Source organism: Berghia stephanieae, chromosome 3 (genome assembly GCF_034508935.2).
Source record: "Berghia stephanieae isolate SIO BIC M18660-M18661 chromosome 3, UCSD_Bste_1.3, whole genome shotgun sequence".
Taxonomy (NCBI): Eukaryota; Metazoa; Mollusca; class Gastropoda; order Nudibranchia; family Aeolidiidae; genus Berghia; species Berghia stephanieae.
In genome coordinates, this window is record NC_088362.1 from 15993258 (window position 1) to 16018672 (window position 25415).

General features: G+C 34.4%; 1 protein-coding gene across 1 annotated transcript; it reads right to left on the reverse strand.

Annotated features, from left to right (window-relative positions):
* Window positions 1-7406: 7406 nt before the first annotated feature.
* LOC144967221 (TRPL translocation defect protein 14-like) lies at window positions 7407-22778 on the reverse strand. Its single transcript, XM_078904171.1, has 11 exons — window positions 22560-22778; window positions 21723-21790; window positions 20786-20823; window positions 20129-20166; window positions 18805-18933; window positions 17413-17495; window positions 16078-16194; window positions 14494-14571; window positions 13425-13709; window positions 12907-13022; window positions 7407-11617 (listed from the first exon to the last, which is right to left on the reverse strand). The coding sequence occupies exons 1-11, from the start codon at window positions 22759-22761 to the stop codon at window positions 11428-11430; spliced, it is 1344 nt and encodes a 447-aa protein (XP_078760297.1). The 5' UTR covers window positions 22762-22778; the 3' UTR covers window positions 7407-11427.
* Between the last annotated feature and the right edge of the window lie 2637 nt (window positions 22779-25415).

Sequence of the window (25415 nt, forward strand, 5' to 3'; positions counted from 1 at the left end):
ACAGTAAGGCGACGTCGAGCATGTTTTCGAACTATAAAAGACGTAGTCGGGGCTGCAGCCTTACCCATGGGGTCTATCTCGAGGATGTGTGCCTGGAAGAAGGAGAAACGCAACAAGTCTGAGCGAACTATTTGGGCCGTTGATCAGACGCTTATGAGGCAAGACTGTTATGAGGACATCGGCTCTGGTATTGGGCTTTTCGGCAGCGGCGAGCTACATCCTCACATTGGGTAGCAGTCGGAACGTTGAGAAGGTAGACACCAAACTTAGCATGTCAGGAACGCTATCAAAAAGAGCCAAAGAGCGGCGCCCGTTGAATAGGCAGACAGTGCAACCCATTTATAACGACATTGGTTGTAACGATATTGTGTTCATATCGAAATCGTATCAATCCAATCCAAAATAGCACCAGCTTCATGCGATAAAGATTGACGCAACTAGGTGTGGTGGGGTGGCATTGACGTAATACATCTATCTATTTGTTTTAAACTGGTCGAAATAACTAGAGAATATTGACGGGTTATCGGTTGCGCTGACATTTTCAGGGCGGATGCTTTCCATAAGCGAATGGTACTTGGAAAGAACGACTGTTTGTGCGCATTGATTCTGGGATATGGCAGTGCATATGCATTTTCTTTTCGTCCGTGGTTTTTCAATGTTTTAATAGGGATTTCCATTATGGCTTTTACATTGTGCTGTCGGTTGTAGTCATTACAGACAAATCGACAGGCCCATCTTTGAATCATTTCTATCGTATTGATCGATGTTGATGTAATCGGGTCCGATATTATGCTGCTGTTGTATTCTAAAACAAGCCTTACAATAAATACTTTGTAGCATTTTTCTTTCACTCTTGTGGGGTTTGATGACCAAGTCCAGTTTCCCCCTCTACAAATCATTAGTAATGAAATATCCAATAAAACGACATACAATTGAACAAATCCCGAATTTAGCGACATATCAAACAGACAGGTTTGAACAATTTTAATAAAAAATCGTAGGCATTCAGTGAAAAAGCTTGCTTGCCGATCAACGGCATCAACGCTGTTTATTTAGGTTGTCACAAACACGCTTGTTAACCAATCAGTGAATGTTGACTGGTGACTAATTAGAGCGTTGCATCTGACGGTCAGTTAGAGAGCGAATAGGTTTTTATAGCCTTCCAATGAAAAAACTTGCTTACCGACCAACAAAATCAATGGTAGTCACAATACGCTTCAACAGTCGTAACGTCACTTCCCTCGTAATGACGCATGGTAACTTAGTAACTGGCTCTAAACTATCTGAACAATGGCGGACGCCCTTATATGAAATATTTCTCCGACGAGCATAAAAGCGTATCCCGAGGAAAAAAACCCATTATAAATCTGATCATATTTTGACTTTTACACATTCTGATCACAAGACATATGAAGCGTTCTCGCCAGCATGAAGAATAAAAAGGACCGATTTTCTTTGTTTAGAACCACGATGGTCGCCGTTGCTGGGCGACGTGACATCAGACTATTGAATCCAATTACGGTGCCACTTTTCCGAGTTATCCCGAAATTCTGAGATTCGAAATAACAATAGCAGGCACATGTTGTTCCGGGAAAACACAACGGAAAATTTGTGTCATGTTAGTCCCTTCATAGTGCATGGATGAAGATGCCATATATTATTTTGATATTATGTTGCTATAAAAAAATATGAGCGTTTATATAGCGCAATATCCAATAAACGTGCTCAAAACGCTTTACAAGGAGTCCCTAACCAACAGCAACACTTAACATGTAGAACAAGACATGTCATCTGTTAAGCGATATTACCATTTTTTTCGGACAGACAACGCTGAAAAAAGCCAGGTACTCATTTTACAACTGAGTACGGTGAGAAAATGTGAGTAAAGAGTCTTTTCAAAGGACTGAACTATGCGCCGAGCGAGGCTCGAACCCAGGACCTTCCGATCCGAAAGCAAGTGTCATACCACTAGACCACATAGCCCTCTAGGGGGTCCATCTCTGTATCATATGCTTTATCCAATACTTTGGTGGTACATACGTGTCTTAGTGTGTACTAATGACTATTCGCCATAATAACTTTTGGTAGTGTGTGTGTGTCACCATCTGGTTCGGAATTTTATATGTGCGAGTGTGTGCGTGGAGTCTTTTTTTTGTTTGTTGCTTTAGGTCTCTTCCAACACAATTGAGGTTATATGAGAGACCGCTGAAACAAAAAAAACAAGCAATCTAACAAAAATAGTACAAATGTAAATCAAAATCATAACCTAAAGATATCATAAGCTAAATTAAATAACCAAGAACAAACAGGCAGAAGATTTACAGAAAAAAAAATATCCCCTGTCAAAAATACAATCACAAACCAAAGAAGCAGGATAGGCTAGTAAAGAGAAGAAGAAACGACATCACTATCGGATCGTACACCCATGCGAACATCATAGGTATATGATTCAAGGGTGATGCTCCCATCCAACCACCCGCTGTGCGTGGAGTCTGTTCTCCTCCACTCCGCCTAGGCCTCAGCGGCCCCTGGACCCCGGCCTTTGGGGGTGGGAATCTAGACAGCCTAATTTTCAGGGGCAGCGATTATTTTTTCGTAGTTGGTGCCTGCTGTGGATCACAACCACTGACAAAGCTGGTTTATTGACCAATCAGAGAATGACGGCTACCGACAAATGAGAGCATCTGACAATCCATCAGCAATAAATATTGATAAGATTATCGTGACGATTCTTCGCTATTATTTACCACACCTTAAAAAAAAAAAAACCAAAAACAAAACCCAGCTCCAAAACGACCTTTATAACGGCGACCAAAAACTCACAATCGACTGCCTCTCCTTGTATTGCATTTTGCTTTCACCCGACATAACGACATACCATTGCTGGTTCGACCGTGTCGTCACAAGCGGATTGCGTTGTACTTTTATCAAGCCAGGTTTAAAAAAATATATATATAAGAGAGAGAGAGAGAGAGAGAGAGAGAGAGAGAGAGAGAGAGAGAGAGAGAGAGAGAGAGAGAGAGAGAGAGAGAGAGAGAGAGAGAGAGAGAGAGAGAGAGAGAGAGAGAGAGAGAGAGAGAGAGAGAGAAAATACAAAATAAGCTATAACCGAAATGATATTTAAACGCTCATCAAATCATTTATTTAGTTCAAGACAAGTTATGTGTGAATAATACTATGATTATACGAACCACACACTCTATTTATTAAAGCGAATGAATGGATGAATTCTACAAATAAAAATGGCATCGGAGATGATAACGACGATGATGACAATGATAATAATAATAACAACGAAGACGATGATGATGATGATGATGACAATAAAAGGATATCAACTAATGAAGACTAGATCCACGCAGATTAAAGTTAAAGCTAATAAGTACCCTACACTGCAAATGTTTTTTTGTTTTTTTTTTATGTTTGCTACGGTTTTACGACGCTTGCTACACATTTAGATCATATCAGCGTCAGTAAAAATGAAGAAAATTGGATAGTAAAAAAAAAACAAAAAACTTTTAAAGCACCCAAGAAAAAGTAAGTCAAATAGGGGATATATTATGTAGATTCTAAGAGCATACCATCGATATACCTAGTTTGAGATAAACTGAAAGTCACATCCAGAAACCAGCACAGGATCCCGCAAAGAGGAATACACTCAAATGTTTACAATTGCGTAACTATAAGTACATAACTGAGAGATGATTTACAATAATGAAAAATATAATATCACCTCCCAAAACTAACACTATACATATGACTGTTTCCCTCTGACCCAAGGACTCCGGAAACAGGGTCAGGACAAACCAAGTAATATCATTCCAAGATAAAGACAAAAAGCAATTGGAAAACAGAAATAGGGATGTAGAAGACACAGTAAGCGACCTCCGTGCCCATTATGGGAGGTCGGGAACCCCACCCAGAATCACATTCCAAGACAAAGACAGTAAACAACTCAGAAAACATTTCTAGAGGATGAGGAGACACATGTGATCTGCTGCCCACCACGGAATGTCAAAAGGCCCCATCCAGGAATTCTACAAACAAAAATGGCATCGGGGATGATAGCAACAATGTGAAAGATGACGTTAATGATATTGGTAATAATAATAATAATAATGATGATGATGATGCTGGCAATTATGAAACTAATGAAGACTAGATCCACGCAGATTCAAGCAAACAAGCAACCTACACAGCAAACAAAATGTTCAATTGAGACATGGAAATTATGAATATGTTTTGTTTGTTTTGTTTTTAAGGGTTTTACGGCGCTTGCAACACATTAAGGTCATATCAGCGCCAGTAAAAAGGAAGAAAATGAGATAGTAAAAAGTTCTAGAATTGCAATTAAAGTACAAAAGAAAAGGTAAGACAAAGGGGAATTGGTTCAAATAGGGAACAGATGTAGATTCCAAGAGCACACCGTCAAAGTACTTAGTTTGAGATCACCTAAAAGTCTCATCCAGACACAAGCACAGGTCCCAACTTAGAGGAATACACTCAAATGTTTACCAATCATATAATATAAAATGTAAAATAACAATACAATGCATAAGAGAGAGATGATTTACAAGGAAAAGAATATCATCTCCCAAAAACTATAACTATACATTCGACTGTTTCCCTCCCAGCCAAGGAACTCCGGCAAGAGTCAGGACAAAACTAAGTAATCTCATTCCAAGACAGTGATAGGAAACAATTGGAAAACGGGTATGGGGGGATAGAAGGCACAGCATGTACCTCCCTGCCCACTATGGGAGGTAAATTATGAATACCATTGGTACATAATATGAACACACTCAAAACGTTACAGCAAGATTAATGGATCTATCGATACGAGAAATACACACTCACTTCTTACCTGTGTATAAGAATTGTTGTTTGTTTGTTTTTAAGGGTTTTACGGCGCTTGCAACACATTAAGTAGGTTATATCAGTGCCAGTAAAAAATGAAGAAAATGGGATAGTAAAACGTTTTGAATTACAATTAAAGCATCCAAAAAAGGTAAGACAAATGGGAGTTGGTTCAAGTAGGAAACATATGTAGATTCCAAGAGCACACTATCAAAGTACTTAGTTTGAGATCACCTTAAAGTCTCATCCAGACACATGCACAGGTCCCCAGTAAGAGGAATAAACTCAAATGTTTACAAATCATATATTATAATATGTAAACAAAACAATAGTAAAAAAAACAGAGATATGATTTACAAAACAAAAAATATCACCTCCCAAAACTCTAACAATACATTTGACTGTTTCCCTCCCAGCTCGGGTATCCGGCCAGGGCCAGGACAAAACCAAGTAATCTCACCCCAATATAAAGACAGAAAGCATGTTGGAAAACAGATATAATAGGGGGATAGAAGACACCGCAAGTACCTCCCTGCCCACTATGGGGGGTCAGGAACCCCACCCAGACAAATTAGTTTGAAGAAGAAATAGAATGATAACGAAGAATAATAAGGAAAACAATCGGGACATTCGAATGAGTTTGAGGAAACTGTGTGTTCCAGAAAACCGTGCCGGAGTGCAATAAAAATTATAATAATATTAATAATAGTGATAACAATATAATACAGATCTCTTATTTTTTTAAAAATCACACTGACCCCAACCAACCAACCTCAACCATTTGAAAAGATTTATCATATTTTTCCAATATTTATGCTAATTTTCTGATAAAATTCCTTCCAAAAATCATATTTTCAACTCCTGCCACCTTCCTAAATTTCAAAATTTAACATACACCGGATTTAAGGAGACTTATCAAGCCAGTAGAGTGTAGGAAAATCCTGCAATTTCCATGACAATCATCTGTCTGTCTACTCAGATTCTCATCTAGGTGGAGACGATATTTAAAGACACTCAATTATTCCATTTTTATCCTCCCCCCCCCCCCTCTTTTTTTTGGGCCTCAAAGCGTATTAAAATATGAGAAAACATCCTGGTTGGCAAGCGCGTGACCCCCCCCCCCCCCCCCCCCTCCCTCCCAATGATCACCAATGAATCAAGATAAATGACTCTCTCAAGAGGTTTTCTGTTAATATAGACAAAATATTATTATATTTGTAATGAGGGACGTTCATGAGCGATGGGTAATGAACTAAACTTGATTTGATATTACCCCAGAAAATGGAGGCTAATTTAAAATCACAGCTTCAAATATGAAAAACAAAAAAACAACAAAGTATGTGTAAACATCATAAAATTGGATAAAGTGAGCAAAGCAATGGAATACATTAGTGGTGTGTTTGTTTTTTGTTTCAGGGTTTTCACTTTGCTTGCAACATTAATTTATAGGTCATTTCAGCGCAAGTCTGAAGTTAAAAGCGCCAAAGAAAAAGGAAGACAAAGGGGACTGTTTCAAATGGGAAACAGAAGATTCCATAGGAAATTTATCAATGTGCCTATTTTGTCCCTACTTAAAAGTCCCATCCAGATATAAGCAATTGATTCATTGATGAAGGTTACGCTCAAATACAAAGTACAATATTTCCAAAACTAAAAACTGTAATAGTACATAACAGAGAGATTATTTAGAAGGGAAAAAAATGTCAACTATCAAAAAAATAAAATAAAAGGAACTATCCATTTAACTGCCTCATGTCAACACAACGAAGATGAGAGTACCAGTGCCATGGAAAAAGAAAGCAGACAAGGGGGATATGTTTGTTTTTGTTTTTAAGGGTTTTACGGCGCTTGCAACACATTTAGGTTATATCAGCGCCAGTAAAAAGGAAGAAAATGGGATAGTAAAAAGTTCTAGAATTACAATTAAAGCACCCAAGAAAAAGTAAGACAAAGGGGAACTGAGAACAAATAGGGATCAGATGTAGATTCCAAGAGCATACCACCAATGTACTTAGTTTGAAATCACCTACAAGTCTCATCCAGACACAAGCACAAAACCCAACAAAGAGGAATACACTCAAATGCTTACATTATACATTCAAAATAAAAATAATAATACATAACAGAGAGATGATTTACAAGGAAAAAAATATCATCTCCCAAAACAATAACTATGCATTTGACTGTTTCCCTCCCAGCTAGGCTTCCGGCCAGAGCCAGGACAAAACCAAGTAATCTCATTCCAAGACAAAGACAGAAAGCATGTTGGAAAACAGATATAAGGGGATAGAAGACACAGTATGTAACTCCCTGCCCGCTATGGGAGGTCAGGATCCCCACCCAGACAAGGGGGATAGAAGACACAGCAATATCTAGCTCTCCGTTCACCAAGGGGAGTCAAGGATCTCACCACACAACTGGTAGTGTAATCCTGAGATCTCAACACCATATTCTTGCAGTTATAGAAAACTGACTTTCCAGACAAAGACCTACAAATTATTTTCTTTCTGTACTCTTTGTTTTCCAGAGATTCAAATATGCAAATCATGAGATTTTCTAAACTTTAATAACAGACACCAGCTGATCAAGAAATATCACCCCTACCCCCCCAAAAAAATAAAAAAATTATCAAATTAATTTAAGGAAAGGCTGATAATAATATAAACTGATGAGCTTCTGCTTGTGATACATTAAATAAAAATTAATAAAATATAAATGACATTGGACAAATTTCAAAATATTTCATGCCAATGTAAAAATTTGAGGACCAATAACCAGCCATATGATTTTGAGCTCTAAAAACTCTAGTAAAATAAAAGTGGACGGTAGAGAAATTTAAAAGCTTTACAAGAGAATAACATCTTACATTTCACTTTCTATTAAATGCAATTCAAATAACAAGCCAAAGAACTGATTCTTCAACTTCTGGCTGTTCCAAAATCGTTTGTTATTTTAGGGTTTTAAGGCGCTTGCGACACATTAAGGTCATTATAGTACCAGCAAAGAGGAGGAAAATGGGATAGTCAAAAAATTCAGTTTTTATGCTTATGTTTTGAAGGGTTTTACGACGCTTGCAACACATTTAGGTCATATCAGCGCCAGTAAAAAAGAAGAAAATGGGATAGTAAAAAGTTTTGTTTGTTTTGTTTTTAAGGGTATTATGGCGCTTGCAACACATTAAGGTCATATCAGCACCAGTAAAAAGGAAGAAAATGGGATAGTAAAAAGTTCTAGAATTACAATTAAAGCACAAAAGAAAAGGTAAGACAAAGGGGAACTGGTTCAAATACCGTCAAAGTACTTAGTTTGAGATCACCTAAAAGTCTCATCTAGACACAAGTACAGGTCCCAACTAAGAGGAATACACTCAAATGTTTACCAATCATATAATATAATATGTAAACTAAACATAATACAATGCATAACAGAGAGATGATTCGCAAGGAAAAAAATATCATCTCCCAAAACTAACAATACGTTTGACTGTTTCCCTCTCAGCCAGGGTATCCGGCCAGAACCAGGACAAAACCAAGTAATCTCATTCCAAGACAAAGACAGAAAGCATGTTGGAAATCAGATATAGGGGGATAGAAGACACAATAAGTACCTCCCTGCCCACTATGGGAGGTCAGGAACCCCACCCAGATAGTAAAAACTTATAGAATTACAATTAAAGCACCCAAGAAAAAAGTAAGACATAGGGGAACTGGGAACAAATAGGGATCAGATGGAAATTCCAAGAGCATACCACCAATGTACTTAGTTTGAGATCACCTATAAGTCTCATCCGGACACAAGCATACAATCCAACAAAGAGGAATACACTCAAATGCTTATATTATAAATTCAAAATAACAAATATTATAATACATAACAGAGAGATGATTTACAAGGAAAAAAATATCATCTCCCAAAACAATAACTATGCATTTGACTGTTTCCCTGCCAGCTAGGACAAAACCAAGTAATCTCATTCCTAGACAAAGACAGAAAGCATGTTGGAAAACAGATATAAGGGGATAGAAGACATAGTATATACCCCCCTGCCCACTATGGGAGGTCAGGAACCCCACCCAGTCAAAAAATTAAAGATTTGCAATTAAAATTAAAAGCATATGAGAAAAATTAAAAAACAAGGGGAATTGTTCAAATAGAGAACATACGCAGATTTCAAGAGTACACTACCAGTGTACTTAGTTTGAGATTTCCTAAAAGTCTCATCCAGACACAAGGACAGGTTCCCATTTAGATACGTCCTCAAATGTTTGCAAATCATATTGAAATTTAAAAAACAAAAAAACAAAAAAACTCAGTTTATAACAGAAAAATGATTACCAAGGAAAAAATATATCATCACCCCAACTATAACTATACATTTGACTGTTTCCCCCAAAGCCAAGGATTCAGGCCAGGGTCAGGACAAAACCAAGTAATCTCATTCCAAGTTAAAGACAGAAAGTAAGTTGGAAAACAGATACAGGGGGATTGAAGACACAATAAGTGCCTCCCTGCCCGCTATATGAGGTTTTAAAATCATATATTGTTAGCATAACATATAAATGTTTAGATCGATCCAATGCAGCTTAAAAAGGTGTTCATCAATTGTAATAGGACAAATCATAGGAATTCCATGAAGGATAAATAATCTATAAAACAAAAGCCTGACGTGAGTCATCTATGTTGTTTAAGGGAGCAAATGATAGATTAATAATTTACGCCCCATTCACAATAATCTGATATTATGTCCGGGTGAAACAGATGCCTAAAAGGGAACTTAAAGTTAAATTGACCTACCTTTTTAAAAAAAATTTTGCATATAAAAAAAACCATAATCATTCTCCTAAATAATAAAACACACAGACATAAACCAAACCTTATAATTTTAAAAACTATTTTCAGCATCCTTTTCATTCTGCTTATTTTGTAAGACTTGCACACAAACACCTGGTCAACCAAAATAAAAATAAAAATTCAAACAAAACAATATAAGGATGATGTTTAATTACTTGGAAGGTATCAATCTTTCATCTAACATTTTATGATATGATTATTGCACATGGAAGCAATTATTATATACCCACAAATCATATTATGGTGAGATTCTCTTAAATAATATCTATGTATTTGGTATATTTGTGAAGAAGTACAATATGTATTATCAACAAATCCAGACCTGCCTACAACGAAGGAAATTTCGTAATATTATGAATACTTGGTTCTAACAGGAGAACTATGTAAAGATCTTTCATTCAATAAATCACATTCAAAACAATGATCTGGTGTCAGAGCTGGTTTATAATGGAGCTTAAAGCATTATTTTAATGAAGGTAGCGAGAGAAAAAAAAAATGGTAATATTAGAATGTAATTAAAATGTCTATTATATTATTATCCCTGGAAATTTACGAACTTTTCCAATCTCAAGTAGGCAGGTCTGCAAATCATCGACTCATTATGATATGACGGCATGATAAATTGACCACAAGATAAAATTGACTTAATTGATTAAATAAACAATACAGTAGATAAATTCAAAGGGTAAATAATTCAGATCTGTTGCTTCGACATAACTACATCAGACTGTCAAATGATGAAATAAAAATTCAACCTGACAAATACGATTTTTCCAATGTTAAAAAAGTAAAATTAATGGCATCATCTAAATAGAGATAATTACACAATTCTGAAAAACAGAAAAATCAATTACTCTGAATATATACTGATAAAACATAATATGAAGTTGAATGAGCTTCAAAAGAAGACTACCATAATATACATTTAAAAATTATCAATCAATAAAACCAAACTAAATTTTTTTTTTAAATTCTTAAAAAGGCTATTTTGTTCTGTAACAACAGATGCAGTCGATGCTAAATAATGATTAGAAAAACTGCACCAAAAAATAATTTAACAACATTAAAAAAAAAAAAAAGGATAAGGGTGATATGAAATCAGAGATTTGTGATAAGACATTTACATAAAACTGATGACTGAGCAGTAAGTTGGAATGGATTACAAGACTGGCATTTTCAAGAGTGTAAACATGTCAAGCTTTTTACAATAACTCTGTTGACAGTAAGGTTAAGTTTCTCCCATTATTTATCTGGTTATATAACTGGGACTGTATTGTATTTTTAAAAAAAAAAAAGAAAAAGAAAAGAAAAGGGTTTGGATGAAGTCAAATAAATAATGTCAGATATAAGAGCAAAATTGAACCTGCCCATTGAGCAAAACACTTGAAAGAAGAATGTCTTAGTGAAAAAAAAATTCGATTTGATCATGTACCGAAAATAATATTGTAAAGCTAGGTGTTGTAAAATGACAAGAAGATTACATTAGACAAAATCGCACATATTCATATCAATAGAATTAAGAGCAGAAAAGATTAAAAAAATAAAGCTCACACGAAATCTGGTCAATTTGAGAAAAATTGTATCAGATCATGACAAATGCAGGAAATGCAGTCAAATAACAACCCCAGATAATGATGGAGAAGAAAATTTTGAAAAAATTGAGTTATTGTATAAGGTATGCTGACAAGTCTTGCACCAATGCCAGTGCTATGAAATGTATTATTCACGAACAAGTCCATCAGAATCTTCTGTATCATCCTGCGACGAGGCAGTATTTTTTTGTGACAAGTTGAACATGGAATATTGACTTTCATTGGTAACCTCCCGTTCCACTTTGATAAAAGTTGGGAGACCAGCAGCTATATCTCTCTCTGTAGTGTAGGTTTCCAGGAGCATCAAATTTTGACATCTGGTTTTTAAAAAAAAAAAAAGAAAATAAAAATCGAAATTAAAAAGTTTGAATATATCTTGGACACTTTCTGATTTAAACTGACATTAGAGCTTTCTTTTCAAAAGATATACATTTCAATGGCCTTTTTTGGTGAAATTTACTTGACTGTCTTTGTGTCTTGCATTTTTTCTTGGCAGTTTCATAAAAGGGTCTTATAATGGATATGGGGGCTTGGAAAGATCAGAAGTGGATACAGCATACCAAGCCAAGCCTATCTAAAGTCGAAGGCTAATTTTTCTCTTTCACAAATGCCAGAAGGCGAAAGAAACTTAATGGGATGGTATGAAACATACACGAACAGATACCAGAGGAGAGATAAAAATTAAAAGAAAAAATATGAGACCCATTGACGAAGGGTCCAAACCAGGGCATTGGCAAAATCATGTTCGAAAGGCAAAAATCGACATGAAAGGAGACAGTAGACAGAGGGATTAAGGACAAATCAAAAGTTAATCTATTTAAGACTCCCTCTCTGGCCAATGGAGATAAGGCAGCATCAAAGCTCAAATGTGAGGTGACCTGAAAAAATGGCACATCTACCAATAGATTTTTTGCTCAGTCGTGTCAAAGGTTGGAATAAATCTTATTGTGAAAATTGAAATATTTCCATCAATATATTATTTTAAATCTCAGGCTTACATTTGGCGATAAGATAAAATTTCAACTACAAATATTGATTGTTCGATAGATAACAATCATTCTTCAAACCAGTTTATATTCTTGACTAGTCTTCCTGTGCTTCATGAGAGAAAAGTAACATTTAATTTTTCTTTAAAACTTCAATTTCATTATTTTTGATATGTATAGTGTTTCTTGGTTTTTCATATGATTAAACATAATTCTTTCCAAATCACAATAAATAACATATCTGTTTACATTTTGTAGATATATTAAAAAGTACTTCCATCTATTCATGTATCTCTCTCACCCTTTATATTTGCCAGAAAAAGATCTGATTAATCCAGTTTCATATATTTCTAGCCTAAAACTTCTCAATAATTTAAGTGCACAATTTATTACAGGGCTGCTAATTCAGGAGGTAAAAAATCTACTGCATTTTCACGCAAGCACATCCACTGACCACTATCTGAGCATTGAACTCCAGTAATAAGGCATTTAGTACTTACTTTTTTCCGTTCAGCAGGATAAGAAAATATAATACTGAGGTGTTTTAACACACTGAATTCAGTAAATATACTAAAAATTGGCAACAATGTTATTAAATCATAACTGTTGATTTCACTTACTTTGGAGGAGCAGGGTCTTTGTAAATGTCCAGATTGAAATACTGATCATTCCACAAAAAACAACGCCTTATCTTGTACACTGTGTAATGCTGATCATCTCTCTGAGCAAGTAAAATCTGAACAATGCAAAACATTTTAAAAATAGATCATAATACATAATATATAAAGTTCAGTAAATTGCAATTTTGCGAAGTACAAAACCCGAGGACCTGTTTAATCTACTTTCTACAAAATGGTATAAGAAGACTTTTAGATAAAGATTCAGTGCTTGCGGATAACCGATTAATAACTTTCAAGGTTTTCAAAGTGTCGAAAGCTTTACTGATTATTCTTAATTCGATACTTAAAATTTGAGAAAATATTGCTATTAGGTTCCAAATAGAAACATCACGTTTTCCCAAATTTCTATCATTTGCCATTATTCCTCACATCATAAAAATAAGTGAAATCAGCTTTTCATTTGAAACAAAATAAATAGTAATCAATGATAATTCTTAATTTATTTCCAGACTACAGACCTCATAATCTTTCTCTGAGATAGGCATTCGAAGCTCAACACTTTGGTCATTAATTTCTGGTCGTCGGATCGTATGGGTGTAAGTCCAATATCCTTCTTGGCCTCTCTTGCGAAGCCTAGCCTGCATCTTACGGCTGGGTGTCACAAGGTAGTCATGGACGACACTGAACTCTTGAAAGTGGGGGAAGGCAGAGTCATCTTCTATGGCAGTAACAAGGAATTTCCTCTTGATGCTGTTTGGTGCCAGTCTATCGCCAGTGTCGATGCCTATACGATTACAAACTGCCTGAATTTAGAAGAGAACAAGGAATGAATGGGTAAGCATAAATATGTTTTTCAAAAGGGGTTTCACAGTGCTTGCAACACTATTAGGTAATTATCAGCGTCAGTAAAAAGGAAGATGATAGAGGAAAGTTGTAGATATGAATTTATAAGCACAGAATAAAAAGGAAAACAGAAGGAACAGAAGATTCCACCAGCAATCCATATACATGCAAATTTTGACAATACCAAAAAGTCCCTCCAGGCACAAGCAAATGAGCCCAGTATTAAGGGTACATTTAAATGTTTACAAAGTTAATGTATAATACACAGTATTCAAAAAAGGAAGACAAAGGGAGCAGAAGATTCCACCAGCAAACCATATATGTGCAAATTTTGACATTACCGAAACATCCCATCCAGGCACAATCAAATGAGCCCACTATTAAGGGTACACTCAAACGTTTATAAAGTTAATGTACAATACACAGTATTCAAAACAAATAAGTATAATAGAACAGAGAGATGATTTACAAAAAAAAAAAAAAAAAAATTAAAAATTCCATCTCTCAAAAAAGGTACTAAACATTTGACTGTCTTCCTCCTAGCTAAGAATCCCTGCCAGGACCAGGGAAAAAAGCAGAGCAATCTAAATCCAGAACAAAGACAAAGAGCAACATGGAAAGCGAAAACATACAAGGGATATCATTCACAGCAAGTGACCTCCTACCCACCATGATGATGATAATGATAGCAATAACAATAATAAAAATAATAATAATAACAAAATGTACAGGAGCAACACTTACAGCTATCATACGTGCAATCTTCCCCTCAAAATTTGAAGAGTTATCTATGACATCGTAGTATGGATGACCAACCCAGGCCTGTAACGAAAGCAAAGATTATCCTGGTCACAATAGAATAGATTTTCTAACTTATCTAGGCTAAATACAAATCTATAAAGATAGAATTTCAGGGAAAAAAATATTTTAAAAATACTATAATTTATCGGTTCAACAAAATGATAAAATCCCATAAATCCAGATTACATCTTAAAATAAAATGTTAACTCATTTTGGGCCTTTTCCAAACTAAGATTTTTTTAATTTAGATAAAATAAAGCTCACTTTTGAATTTAGAAGATACAAATCTCAAAATAATGTTTTTTAGCATAAATTATGCACATAACTTTCAAGACAATATTGTTTGGAAAGCACTTTATCTACTTTTTGTTATTATTCTCCACTTCAGATCTATCAACGAGAGGACAGTACATCTGTCTTCAAGAGAAAAACAGTAAAATGATACTGTCTTCAATGTCTGAACCATCTTCCATGACTAAATTTCAATAATTTTATTTTGAGGATTCCATTGTTTACATAAAATTCTCCAGAAATAGGATGAATTTAGGTTTAAAAAATAAGTAAATAAAATTACTGAAAATAATTAATTAAAATTTTAAAAACCAATTACACTTTGAAAAAAAATGTAAATAAACAAATAAACAGGTTGGCTCTTATTCTTATATTGTTAAAAACGCAGTGGGGAATTTTGGTCAAAAGTGCCTTTTCCTATCACTTGCTATTTTTCAGTGTCACCCTCCCCCCTCTCAATCTAATGATCCATTTCAGCTAATAACCCTGAAATATAGCCACCCAAGAGGAAAGTTATTGGGAGGGGACCACTGATCCTTAAATTTTTACTTACAAAGAACCAGATGACAGCATCCAGATAATTTTAAACTCTTTTTGTAAGTACGCAGTTAAAATAAAAAGAATAAATCTAACAATTCCAAAAGAAAAATGCAACTGAAACCTATACAAAACACAGGACTGAAAACAGGCAATTAAATTTTTTAATGTGGAATCAATTATAAATATACGTATTATGAATTTGAGGATATAAAAAGCTGAGGGAAAATAACGATTAAAAGAAATTAAATAATTACATTCAAATTGAAGCAAGTTAAGAGACACATTGAAAATAACAGGGAGAATGAATATTACGTAGTATGATCATATTGTGTTTAGGAGAAACTGATGTATGGTTGTAAATATTTTGTTAAAAAACGTTAGACTGAAAAAAAAAACAATTTCAAATGGTAGAATAACATCAATGCTAAATAATACATTTCATAATGATGTTATAATTCAAATGGATAGAAAACACATGCGATGACACTGAAAAAGATGTGTTCAGAAGATAAATACATGGCTTCCATATAGCAATGGGAGACTTCAATGCACGACTAAAAAAAGGATGTTTGGATATATATTGGCATGAGGAAGATGAAATCGAGAAAAAATAATAAATTTTGCACTTTGATCAGAACTCGTTTGTCACATCATGAGGACATGGATGGAAAAGTTGTCAAATATAACAATACTTGCCCTTGCTGTAATTTTATCAACGTGTCTGGCCTGCTCAATTCCCTCCCGTCTCGTCTTGTGTCCAATCAAAGTGTAGAAAGGTTCAGCACCTCTAGCCGCAGAAACCATGTGGATCACCTATGATTGTAAATAAATTTTAAAAATATTAAAAAACAAGCAAACAAATAAGCAGACCTCCCCACCAGATAAACAAAAAAAACAACTACCTAACAACATGAAGTCTATAAGCACCAATATAAAAAAAACTTTCAATAAATAATTCCTCCGATTTTGTCTTGTAAGAGAAGATAAAGAATTTAAAACTGTCAGGGGTTCAGAGATATAGCCTCAGCATTAAAGCAGTGATAAAGTGGTTTGAATAAATTACAACTTTTATACCCCATGGAAAAATCACATACAATAATAAACTCTGTCAACTGACTTGTCATTACCCATGTTTGCGTTTGTGTTTCAGCAATGTAATCTCTCATTGTTACGACTGAAATGGATTGTCTTAAAATGTATTTCTAAATTGATTTTGGGTCCATACTGAAAAAGTTAAGACAAACTATTAATATGCAAGGCTACTGGGTACCACCTCCCAATTCCCTGATTAAACTATTAGAATGAATTCTTTATATAGATGCAATGACTGTGATTATTAAAATGCAAAATTAGCAAACTTCAGGTTGCTCAAAATAACACAGCCGGGCTCATTGTACGCAATAACAAAAAATACCTGTCAGCAACTCTTCTTCTCCGTGAGTTACATTGGCTTCCTGTGGAAAAAAGAGTTGCCTATAAGATTTGTACTGTTGTCTACAAATCCCTGAGCATGAACAGTCCCTCCTATATTAAAGACCTTCTAAACATATATGTCCCCAATAGAAACTTGAGGTCAAGCAATGACCAATCAATCCTTGTCAAACCTAAGCCATTGCGTAAAATAGGTGGACAGTCTTTTCAATTTTCGGCCCCCCATTTTTGGAACTCTCTCCCATCACAAGTGAGATGCTCGGATTCGTTGACAACGTTCAAATCTCGCTTAAAGTTTTATCTTTTTACGTCATAATGTTGCAATATTATTTTCATATCTTGTTGTTGTTAAATTGAATTCGTATCAAGTTTCCTTCACACTTGTCTCAGTGTAATATGTTTTGTTTTATATCACTGTAAAGCGCTTAGAGCCTGTGACAACGGGGTAAAGCGCTATATAAATGCCATTTATTATTATTATTATATTGAGCAAAGTTTTGTTTACATTATACTATGACTCTGAGCATTTTCAATTCCCTGGGGAGTGATGACACCATCCCCCTCCATACCCTAGCCCACATAATGCAATTACAATCTCACCTGGTTGTATCTGTTGTCACGCAGATCTACCTCATTCCAATTATTCTTTTCCTTTAAAAATTTCCAGTCTCCATCTTGTAAATCTAGATAAAAGAAAACAAAGATAAATAGACTCAAATCCAAATCAATACTGTGACTGAATGTGATCGATACAATTATTTTATCTATGTGGTTCAACCCATGAGAGACTTATCCAAATCTTTCATTTTCACAGTCAGTGAGAAGTAACTGATCGAGTTGTTATATTATGAGATATATAATTATTTGCAAACTTTTCATAGACAAAATTAATGAAAATTTGGCAAATCTGGGATTTAAATGACGTGATAATGCCGATGTTGATAGTGCTGTTGTTGGTGTTGCTGTTGTCTATCACTATCATGTTTTTTTTTTCTGGAATAATAAAATATAATCAAAATCGAGAAATTAGCCAGAAATTTGCGAAATAGAGAATGAAAATAAAGATCAGAACTTTTCAAACAAAACATTGTTTGGACTTCAAAAATTGAGGCCTCTATTTCAATTCTTGGCAGCAGCTTCTAATGGTGTCACACTGCTATCTTATGATGATCAATCCAGGTCACTAACTCAATAACGCCTTTGTGTATGGTTGGGAACCTGCCAGGAAGCTTCTTCACAACGCAACATTCAACTAGATGCTCTGCGGTTTTGGATTCTTGACCACATCTGGTACACTGTGGACAGATGACAAGTCCCTATTGATGAAGAGAGGATGCCGTGAGGCAAGTTCTCAACCCAGTATCTCCTCTTGCTGGTACAGAAGCCTGGCAACTTTTCTCCCAGTTTTGATGAGCCGATGTCCCTGACCCCTAGAGGGATTGCACTTGTCCAAATCAACTTCCATCTCGTATATACAGCCCTGTCCGAAGTCACGAAAGCTAAGTACAAGAGTTGCCGGGACTTATAGGATTTACACTCATGGCAATTCACAAGTTTAATTGTGACATAAATAAACAGGGTGATTTACCATTTAGCAATGTAAACCAAAGAGAAAAAAACTATAAATTAGTGAGCAGGTGGAGAGCCATAGAAAGTTCATACTCCCCATTCCAAAAATATTCTGATTTATGATCTGTTTTATATCTGAGAAATTCAAAGTTTTCAGGTTGAAAAAAAAAAGAAAAAAAAAGAAAAAGGCCTGTGAATAGGACATAGATCAATCATCTGATTAGGGAGACTAGTGTTTTATGTGTTACACAAAATCAGCTAAGGTCTTAGCATTCACAACTAAAGTACACAACAGGGACCATAGCTTGAGGCAACTGCATTTGCATTAAAATTGAAATAGAAGGCTAGAGAGGAGATTTAATATTGCCTATTTCATTCAACTCGACCCTGAAGAAACAAATTAAAAGAAAAAAAAAAACTTACAAACAGATCCATCCATGGTGCCCCTATCACATATAAGAAGAACATTACGATCCCTTTTTTCAGCCAGCCGACAAAATGTGTCCTCTATCATCATCATGGTGCGTATTATATCTTCTTGTAACTGCATGCCTAAATAAAGAAAAGTAGATATATGACATACACAAAGACAAAGTGTGATTAGTTATTTACATTTGAGTAAAACAAGATTACTAAAAATCTGTCCCATACTATTGATAGTGTGCGCTTGGCTAAGAAACTCACAAAATTGCCATTGGGAAATATAACGGACCAACACATAAAACTATGTGTAATCTTGAACGTTTATAGTCTGGTTTAGGGGCGGTTTGGGTCTAATTATTAGGAAAATCCTTCAAAAATTTGATTTTGAGATTTTGGTGGAAAATTATATTTTATTATCTTAGAAATAATATAATTGAAGTCCAAATTCTTAAAGTAGACTATAAAGGCACGAAATACACAGTCGTAAATGGTACAGGTAGTAAGAATTGTGTGAAAAACGGGAAGCCATTTTGCTATTTTCTCAATATGTCATTTTTCTAAGGGTATGGGCAACTGTGTCAAACGTTTCTCAGAATCTATTCAATTAAATTGTCTGAAATTTTCCACAGTTATCACAGAGATAATGTATTATGTCGCCATAGAGAGATTTTTTTGATAAGATTTGTGAATTTTAAATTATAATCCTAAATCTGAATTTTTTACATCAATTTTGTCATAACATTTTGATTCTCAACTTTGTAATGATCTAATAAAAATTCCATAAGCTAAAGCCGTAAAATCTCTCTCTGGTGACACACTATGGTACAATGTTGACAAGAGGGAAGAATATGGAGGTCATTCCTTCATTAGTTTTTGTGGAACGTTTGCCACAAGATTGTTATATTTTTTTATGTCAGACCCCCAAATTAGATCGCAAAATGGGTATCAACACAGATAATTAAAATTTTTCACCATAAATGTTGTTTTTTAACCTATATTGACAGTACAGAATGATTAAAACCGCCCAATATAGGTAATTAATTTTTTTTTAGAAAAGACCCAAACCGCCCCTTAATACAGCTTAGTGAGAATTACTCATAAACATGGATGAAAAAAATAAAAATAACAAAGACATGAGTGACGTCATCTTTGTTCTATCTCTAGGAAACATTTTAAAAATTCCATGTGCCTGCTTTATTTATAAACCTCTAAATAAAATAAAACCTTAATTAAACCTAAAATACAAACATACTTGATAATGAAGTAATGAACGTCCTCCACCCCCTCAAAAAAAACAAAAAAAACAACAAAAAAACAAACTCACTTTGTGCTCTCGTCATCTCATGAAACACAACACCTCCACTGGAATAATAATAGGAATAATAATAAAAAAGAATGAAAAAAGGAAAGAAAATTATTAAATTCTAAGGTTTTGGTTCAATAAGAATTCTTGATTCTTATGAATGTTTTTATGAATTAATTCTGTTTAGGGAGATTAAAAGCATTTGGTCATCCTTACACATTGAATCTCAAAACAGGACAATATTTATCAAAAGACTAATTTTTTGGGGATGTTTTTGTTTGTTTGTTGTATTTCTCTTTTTGTTGTGTCTGGCACTCTTTCATAACAACTTTTCAATGTTTGACCCAAATTCTAAGTGTTTTTCTCTGTTGTATTTTGCAATAAATCAGAAATTATTATACATCACAAAACAAAGCTATTCATCTTCTCTGATAAATATATTTAGAAAATTTGTTTTGTTGCCCGTAAATGGCATGCTGATGATTGAAGCTGAAGATTACAAATACCTTTACCGGGTTGAGTTTTATTATCACTATCATTCAGACATTAGACACCAATATCACATACCAACTTTGAATTAAAAATTCAAAATAATATCTGTCTATCTGCTTTTTTCTCTTTTTAAAAAGATGTTTAAATACAGGTTTTTGCCCTTAAAAAGAAAATTTCCATACAGACCTGAAGTAAGTGAATGCTGCCTCTGGAGCCCTGTATACCTGTGAGATGAGAAAATTGCATCATTAATTATCATGGTGATACAAATACATAAATATAACTATCATAATAACGATAAAAAAACAAATTATTGCTTCTCTGCAACAAATATAAAATAAATAATAATTGAGAATTGTGATTTAGTTGAAGCCGGTAATTGGAACAATCTGTATGTGACAGAATATTTGCTATATAATTTCTGCTGGTTAATCAGAACACATTCCGTTTAATTGGAACGGTTTACAGACCTTCAGAACGTCCAAGAAATAATAAAATTAAAAAAAAATAATTGAAACAAAAAATAATGGAATCATCCCATGTCTTCAAATGAACAAATAGCTCTTTTAATTGAAAATGGCATCAAGGCTATCCCCTTTTATATGGTGGTATATTATACTTTACCCCTTTGATCGTCTTGGAGAATAACAAATAATGAATGAGAGCTCAGATAACGATGTCATAGTCTATTTGTTTTTCATGCCATGTTTATTAAAATTGTACATGTATAAGTATAAGCTATGGTGAAACATGTGTTTTCGATTCATATAGCCTGTTCTGGTGGAAAGGAATGTTAACAGTTCATTGTATATATGCAGCCATTAAATATGATCACAAATTGTCTTCGTATCATCATGTCCACACATATTTGATAAGGATGCTCTGTTAGAATTAAGTGACTTGAACTGTATTTGCAGAGAAACAATAATTTTTTCATATCTAAATTTGTGATGATGCTACATAAAATCCACTGTATCATAATTTATTATTACAAATCTAAAGTACAAAACAAAACAAAAATTTAAAAAAACAACAATAAGTATCAAAAACAACCCCTTCTCTCTCTCCCCCCCCCCCCCCCCCCCCCCCCCCCCCAAAAAAAAAATACAAATCTTTGTCTTGCCTTCCATCCTAGATTTTCAAAGAAGGTGCTGAGTCTAGTCTGACCTGTAGTCTTGCCACCTGAAGGTCCTGTTGGTAAATTTTGTAAAAAGATCAGTTATGGAATTGGAATTGAAGACCTAATTTACCTATCAACTATCAATATGTACTAAATAAAATAAAACAAATATTTTCTTTTTAAAAAGGAGGGAGGGGTTGGGTTGGAGCTACATGCACATATGTGCAGGTATGATAACCGAACGCATTTGTGTGTTTAATTTAACATTGCTCTAGTTTGCGTTAATTTGAGAATATTTCCTTGCAATCTACTAACTACTAGAGTCTTAACATTGTGGGTTACTAGACCTGCAAAGGAATGTTACGTCGGTTTGGAGAGAAGCGATATAATAAAAAATCGGATTTCTAAGTCTAAGTCTAAGTAAGATTAACCTATAAGAATAAGAAAATAAGAGTTTAAATTGGTTGAAGTCGAGGTCAGTGCCTTTCATGCAACCAAACTTGTCTGAGAACATTGTGTTTGTGTGTGTATGTGCGTGTTGTTTTGCTTTGTTTCGTTATTGTTGTCTTTTTTACTTTTTGTTTTTAACGAGTTAGGCAAGGTATTTCAATTTCAATTTCAATAAAAACAAATAATAATATAAATAGAAAACCCATATTCATACAGGCACATGCCTTACTTAATAGTCCCGATATCACAAGTTAGACTGAGTCACAAAAAGTTTGTTTCATAGTTTGTTTTTTCAAACTCAAACGTTATCTTCTCAATAAATAAAAATAAATAAACTTCTAGAATTCTAATAATAACAATTCGTTTCTTATCAAAATTTTATCTCCTCACCTCCTGTTAGAACCACTTTGTAAAATTTAAAATCGTTTTCCTTTCCATCTTGCGACATATCGACAACCTTGGTCTTACTGCTTATGCGCCTCGCCAAACAGTTTATTACACCTGTGAACAATTTTCGCCTGTGTGATGAGAAAATGTGATATGAAGACACATTTCGTTTCAATCGTACACACACCTCCATCCATTCATTCATAAACGCTGTCGGGATGCCAGATCATTTTTAATGTGAGTGCCAAACAATAAAGAAAACGCCATTTTTTCATGGAAAATTGTCCAAAATACTTTACCATTAAATTTACTATAGATTTGAGATGTAAAATTAAAGAGAAATAAAACCATCTTTACTTCGCCGAATGTATTATAACAACAATCTGTTGGTCTTTATCACTGGTTAGATAATATATTTTAAATAAAGAAAAGCCAAGGTAAAAATTGTGTCAGTAGTAGTGTGATCACACCCTAAGCATCTACATTCTATTTTATGTTTCTTTCTTTCTTTTTCGTTTTTTTTTCCCCCCATATGTATTTTGTATGCAGAATGTCCAATTCCGTTCTTGAATTTGTCTACTGTAAGATATCATTTGCTTGCCTACTTTCTTCGTCCCATTTATATTTTCTTGAATGTATAACTGCTCTGGGGGATTAACATTAAAATAAAAATAATCTGTGTCCTGCCAATTGATTGTTTTTGTTTGTTTTTTTTGTTTGTTTGTTTTTTGTTGTTGTTCTTGTTTGTTTTTTTTGTCTTTATTATCATAAAAGAAGGAAGTTGTCGGGGTTTGGCCATGTAGCCTGCCACACTAGCCTCCCAAAAACATTTATGTAAGGAACCTTACAAGGAGGCATGAAAAGAGGGAGAGAATCAAATGCCGGTGTAGCACGCCAGAATGACTCTATTGTGAAAAAGACTCTAGAGTTAAATTGGCGTACGCGAGACAGACGCTAGAATTAGCCTCGCGGCCGCGAGACTAACTCTAGACTGTGCCTCGCGTATGCCAATTGAACTCTAGAGGTTTTTTTTGGTAGAGTCATTCTCGCGTGGTACACCGAAACTACGTGTCAGCACTAGATTTTTTAATTATTTTTTTTGGGGGAAATACTGTGAATTCATCTCTTACTTTGTGAAGCTGTTGTTTTGTACTTTATTTTTTAATTAAAAAAGAATATTTTGTCGTTAATAAGGAAATGTCAAATTTTAGGATGGTTTCAAAAAAAAGACTCTAGAGTTAAATTAGCGTACGCGAGACAGACTCTAGAGTGTGCCTCGCGCACGCCAATTTAACTCTAGAGTCTTTTTTTGGTAGAGTCATTCTTGCGTGGTACACCGAGATTGGTTTTGGACGAAAATGGTTGGTGAAGCTACTCTTCTTCGAGGAGAATGAGATAAGGTGATAATAACATTATGTATGATGCAAAATCTATCATCCTATGGTTGAAAATTAAAACCTCAGAAGGGGCATTGTTTGGTTTTTCTTATAACTTTTAAACACTGAATGTGGAATCGGAACTTACTTTCGTTTTATCCAGTGTTATTTAGGAAAGCAAAACAAATTTTGTGAATTTGGTATAAAAACGGCCAAGTTGCCTATTGCAAATTAGCCAGACAAGGTTGTTATTGACAGATATAAGTTTTAAAGTGAGCCAAAAAGAACTAAGGTGTGTCCAATTTGGTATGCAAATGAGATTTAACTCCATTACTGTGCATTTAGGTAAAATACTCATCACATCCGCCAGCCAAATATAATGTACCAACACCATGGCATGACCAACACACCAAACTATGCATAACCTTAAACGTTCATAGTCCGCTTGATAGAATTTATGAGTATTAATCTTTAAAATGACTGTCTAAAAACAATAACAAAGAGCAGAGCAGGGACGGCTGGTAATAATGGGCAGGGTGGGCAAATACCAGCCTGTTTTTTCAAGTTATATGCTGTATTACCAGGTCTGAAATAATCAAATTTAAATTAGATAATTTCAAAAGTTACTACTTAAACTTTATACTTCGTACTGAAATCAATTTGTGTGTATTTTGATAGATTGCGAATCACCATGCATCCCTTAATGCATAAACCAGGATACGCTCCTGTTCTTTTTTTATCACCCCCCCCCCCCCCCAACCACTCCACTCCGCCCACATCGTCATCTCATCGTCTCGTCGCCTGACGGTGAACTAACTCCGATTTTTGCTGTCTGGCCTCTCTAGTACTAGGTCGGGCTAATTCAAATGAGCCCACCTTATTAACCAGTGAAAACTAAATAGAGATTTTGGCAAACGAACTTTTTCTTATTTATTGCCTTACTTGTGCTGGTACCATTGATGTAATGACTTTGGGAATGTTCCAGTATTGAATTAAATTTATTAAGTTACTAATTTTACATCAATTTAGTATTGATTTGTGTTGTTTTTATATATTTGTTTATCCATTTAAACTTTTCTTTTTTTTCTCGTTTTCTTTAGTGCTTCTCAAAACTCATTTATTTAAATTGTTTTCTTATTTGTTTTTTGTTGTTGTTGTTGTTGTTTTTTTTTTTTTTTTTTTAACAAATTAATTTGTTAGTTCTTTTTTTTTTTAATTCTTAAAGTAATTACCCCTGTATTTTTATTGCCAGACAAAATAATTTTGCAAAACAATGTAATTTTCTATTGTATTCCGTATAATAAAACAAAACACTTTTATTAAAAAGTCACGACTAAATAAATATATAAAATACAACCACCATTTTGGTTTGCTCAACATTTGAATTAGTATACGAGAAATACTCTTCTGAGAAAAGGAGAGAGTTGAATTCTAACTGACTTATAGAGGAAATACGGAAGGGTGGGCAGATTCCGAACTTGCC

What these genes read in the sequence shown, in the direction of transcription:
- LOC144967221 (XM_078904171.1), bottom strand. Translation starts at nt 22,761, where the DNA reads ATGAATGAATGGATGGAGGTGTGTGTACGATTGAAACGAAATGTGTCT. An exon ending in CAAAGTGGTTCTAACAGGAG is followed by an intron (nt 21,791 to 22,559) that starts GTGAGGAGATAA and finishes ATTTACCAACAG; the next exon opens with GACCTTCAGGTGGCAAGACT. An exon ending in TTGATAAAATTACAGCAAGG is followed by an intron (nt 14,572 to 16,077) that starts GCAAGTATTGTT and finishes CTTTCGTTACAG; the next exon opens with GCCTGGGTTGGTCATCCATA.